Source organism: Nanorana parkeri, unplaced genomic scaffold (assembly GCF_000935625.1).
Source record: "Nanorana parkeri isolate BGI_ZX_2015 unplaced genomic scaffold, ASM93562v1 scaffold123, whole genome shotgun sequence".
Lineage (NCBI taxonomy): Eukaryota > Metazoa > Chordata > Amphibia > Anura > Dicroglossidae > Nanorana > Nanorana parkeri.
The window spans coordinates 695,736-699,839 of record NW_017306391.1 but is presented as its reverse complement, the minus strand read 5'-3'; the positions used below and the strand labels follow the sequence as shown (position 1 = coordinate 699,839).

Genomic DNA, 4,104 nt, shown 5'->3' with positions numbered 1-4,104 from the left:
GGTGTGAACCCAGCCTAAGGGAAAGACCAGGTGGGTTGTGACACTGGGTAGGGCTGCACAGTGAAGATTGTGGATTGAGAAGGGAAGTAAGCATTTCAGCTTCTTGGCTGGGGGGAACTGATTGAAGGACAACTCTTCCGAAAGTATAGTCATCCTTCTACCAAATACATTTTTGATCCAGTGGAACACAAATTAAGCCATACCTGTTGTTATAATCAAAGTATAAAAACCACTGATATCCGTAGTACTTAGATCTGCACAATGACAGAAAAACCTTAGTACACCATCTTTAACATGTCAGCTTATCTGTATTAAGCATTAACATAGAATTCTACCCTGTGAGAAAGGCTAATGCGTGTCATCCAAATTACTGCAAAAAGTCTTCTCACGCCAGCATAAGAAATAATAAACACACCCTTACCTTGTCACTTAATGTGGGGTCATTCAGTGAATACAGCTTATTTGTAATGTCTCTGCCAATCATATACTTAAAAATCTCATAAAGGAATGGTTCGGACTCCAGAAAATATGTTAGTCTTTCCCGAGACCAGCACAGAAATTCACAGGTATCATCTGCTGTGATTGTGACCTAAGATGAGTAAAAAAAAGAAAACAGCTCCCGTAACTATTAAAGGAAATGAAAATATCTATATAGGAATGTATACTATTGCACAAGGCACACAAACTAGATCTACAGTTCAAAACACACTATACCAGTAGTGGATTATAACAAGATTTTTGAGGCAATGCCCATACTATCGCCATCCAAGCTCCATACCGCAGACTACTTTAAAAACAAAGCTGTTTGGTGGCCTAAAGACATGCTGTATATGACGATAAAGAGGCTAAACAGGTTACTATAGGCTATAAAGTAAGGCATAATTAAAGGCCATCTCAAGGATGATATTAGGGAGTGGTGGGAGGGCAGTTAATATTATCCCGGAGATGGGCTTTAACACAATATGAGACTTTCAGTAGTGACTAGGTACTAGAACGCTATATAAAAATATACAACACCAGCTAAGATCAGCACACATTTTGACTATGCGTTGCACTGAGAATTGGGGATAAAACAGCTGTTTTTACTCTCATTATCACATGCCATCATTGGAATCTGTGGCTATACAAACAACTGATATGGAAAGTTACCTGGAATTTTTCACCTCTTGCCATTTCTGTTGATCTGAATTCTGGAGAATCTATATAAGCATTGGGATATATGTTATGAAGAAAATGACCTCGATAGGAGACCTTCATCCTGAGATTGATTGCGTAAAAACAAGACAACAGAATATTTACAGTATTCCCAAAATGTTGTATATCGATTCAATGTAAATACTGAGAACATAGTTTTTGCAGCCAGTTATATACAGGCTTCCTTTCAGGCTCCTTAAGGGCATTTACAATAATATAAATTGTATCTTAACTGGTGCTATTTGTTACAATTGTAAACAGCTAAATAACCACAAATGACCTACTGACAGCATGGAGAATTCCCAGCACCCTATAGGAAAACCCAATAATGCTGAAGTTGGCACATAGTTAACACCCAGGGATTTTTTTTTTAAATAAAAAACCATAAGGCTTGCATGGTCAATGTTTTAACCTTTAAAAACTGATTTCTTTATATAATGTATTTACTGCCTGAAAAAAGCTTTATTTTATCAATACACAAGTTAGGGTTCATGCCACCGGGTATTCTATTCAAAACACAGCACTTTCCATCTGAACGCTTCTTTTGAATGGAAAACGGATTTGTGAAGAATGAGATGCATTTGTCCTGCTTTGCTTCAAGTTCAAATGTACCTTGTTAGGACATGTTGTGTTTGAAGAAAGGCAGCACAATGCAAACCAGGTGAAACTACAACTACTGAACTGCCGTGTGTACTAGTCAATTAAGGTCTATGGGATTTCGTTTTGTGCTGAAAGGCGCATCAAATGCAGGAAAATAACTAACTCCCAGTACTGCCTGCTCACATTTTGTATCACCTCATTAAAAATCCATACTAACAAAGTGGTGAAGGAAAAGTGGTGAAGAGTAGCTTCGAGTTTATCCCCAGTTGTCTGCAAGTGGTAAATATAAAATAGACATGCAACATTTCATATTTACCCAACTGAAGAGAAATAAATGTATAATTTTTTTTGTATTTTGCCCTGAACATAAAGAAAACATATACAAAACTGCTAAACATTTTCTTTAAATTTACTCTTGATGACAATGATTTATTTATTTATTTATTACATTCTGCAAAACAAAATTGTTACATGGGGTTGTGTTGTTTATTTTTTTAAAGAAACAATTTTAAAGGAAGCTAAAAATAATGAATATTTACCCAAGTAAAAAGAGCATTTATTTATGCCTTGAGCATAAATAAATGATATACAAAACTGTTACACATTTCCTTTAACTCTTGATGGCAATTATTTTGTTTTACATTGTTACATGGCCTGTTTTATGGGGTTGTGTTGTTTATTTTTAAATAAAACACTTTTTAGGGAACTGAACATCATTGTCAATGGGTAAGGAATTTCCCTCCATCAGAACAAGAGAACAAGGTTTGTATGGGGATATCAGTCTATCTGAGTGACTTTATAGGACTGGTATCTGCCTGGTAGTGGGAATTTTTTTTCATTTTTTTTTTAGGAAACTGGTCTGGCAAATCATCTGATGTTCATTCAAATGCCATAACAGCCCAAAGCTGGCTCGTGATCCATGTAGAATGCTTTTCTCAGCTCTGCTGAAACTCTAGAACCGAATGGATGATGTGCGTTTCATCATTCTGCATGCTCGCTGCCATGTAAGTTTCCCTGAATGTAAAATAGACTACTACAAGATTTTTGTCTTTTGGAAACTACAATTCTCAGGTCGATGTTCCTGGTTATGTCTGCATTTTACTTCAAGTGGTGAAACTCCATAATGATATACAGGCAGTCCCCAAGTTACAAACAAGATAGGGTCTGTAGGTTTTTTCAGCCAAAATTGTTTCGTTTTGGATAGCATAGGGAACGGTTAACCCCACTTTATAGTTTGTTCTTTTGTGTGTTCCCCGGGTTCAGAAGATTTCACCTCACTTTCTGTCCCTGTGACAATTGGATTTTGAAAATTTTGGGTTGTCTTGGAAACAAGGATTGGTGATAAAGCTTCAGTGGAGACAGCTTTTTCCCACGATAACTCTTACAGGAGTGAATTTCCCTTCCTAGAGGTAGATTTCCTTTCACTTCCTGTTGTCTCCAGTACAGAAAGTGAAATTAAATCTTTCTAATGAGGACATAGACAGCAGTAAAAACCTCACAGTGACCCGGAAGAAGAGGTGGGCACCCCTCGTCTGCACGTCTAACAAGAGCCAACTTCCTGTAATGTACGTACAGTACTACGAACCAGACCCAAAAAGACGGGCACTCCTCGTCGGCATGAGCGCGGTAGCATTATAACTACCCCTGCTGTACAGTAATAGCCTCCGTTTGTAAGTAGGAGTCGTATGTAAGCCGGATGTATGTAACTCGGGGACTGCCTGTACTGTACATTAGACATGTGCGCCAGCAAAAAATTTCTTTTGTTTAGTTTTGATTCGGACTTTGCATATTTCATTTTTCGGATTCGGGTCCGCAATTGAATTCGTTGCGCGATTTGGACGAAATTCGTTAGCAGTAATCGTTTTTCGGATTCGGGTCCACAATTGAATTTTTTCGGGATTCGGATGAAATTCATTAGCGGTAGTCCGGTCGAAATTTTGTTTATTGGACAAAATTTCGTTAGCAGCAAAGTGACATTAGAAAAAAAAATTTGTTTTTTTTACAGTCTGCAGGAGATGAAAAAAAAAAAAGCGTGAGGTCCCCCCCCCAATTCATACCAGACCCTTTAGGTCTGCTAGGAATGTTAGGAGGGACCCTCCCCCAAGGTAAAACAAAAAAAAAGGGCCTAGGGCTCCCCCCAAAAACCCTACTAGACCCTTTAGGTCTGGTAGGAATTTTAAGGGGGAACCTCAGTCCCAAAAAGTGGGGGGTAAAAACGTGGGGACCTAACAGTCCTACCAGACCCTTGTTCCGAGCACTGGCCTGGCAGGGAAGGAAAGGGGGGGGGGGGGGGGGCGAGAGCCCCCCCCC

General features: G+C 38.8%; 1 protein-coding gene across 1 annotated transcript in view; it reads right to left on the bottom strand.

Moving 5' to 3' along the window:
• Positions 1-248: 248 nt before the first annotated feature.
• Positions 249-4,104, bottom strand: part of BVES (blood vessel epicardial substance) — a 37,505-nt gene continuing 33,649 nt past the window's right edge. Inside the window, exons 5-7 of the mRNA XM_018553519.1 lie at positions 1,150-1,258; positions 422-589; positions 249-254 (exon numbers count right to left, since the gene is read on the bottom strand). Of these exons, the coding sequence (XP_018409021.1) occupies positions 249-254; positions 422-589; positions 1,150-1,258 (283 nt within the window). The remainder of the gene's footprint in view (positions 255-421; positions 590-1,149; positions 1,259-4,104) is intronic.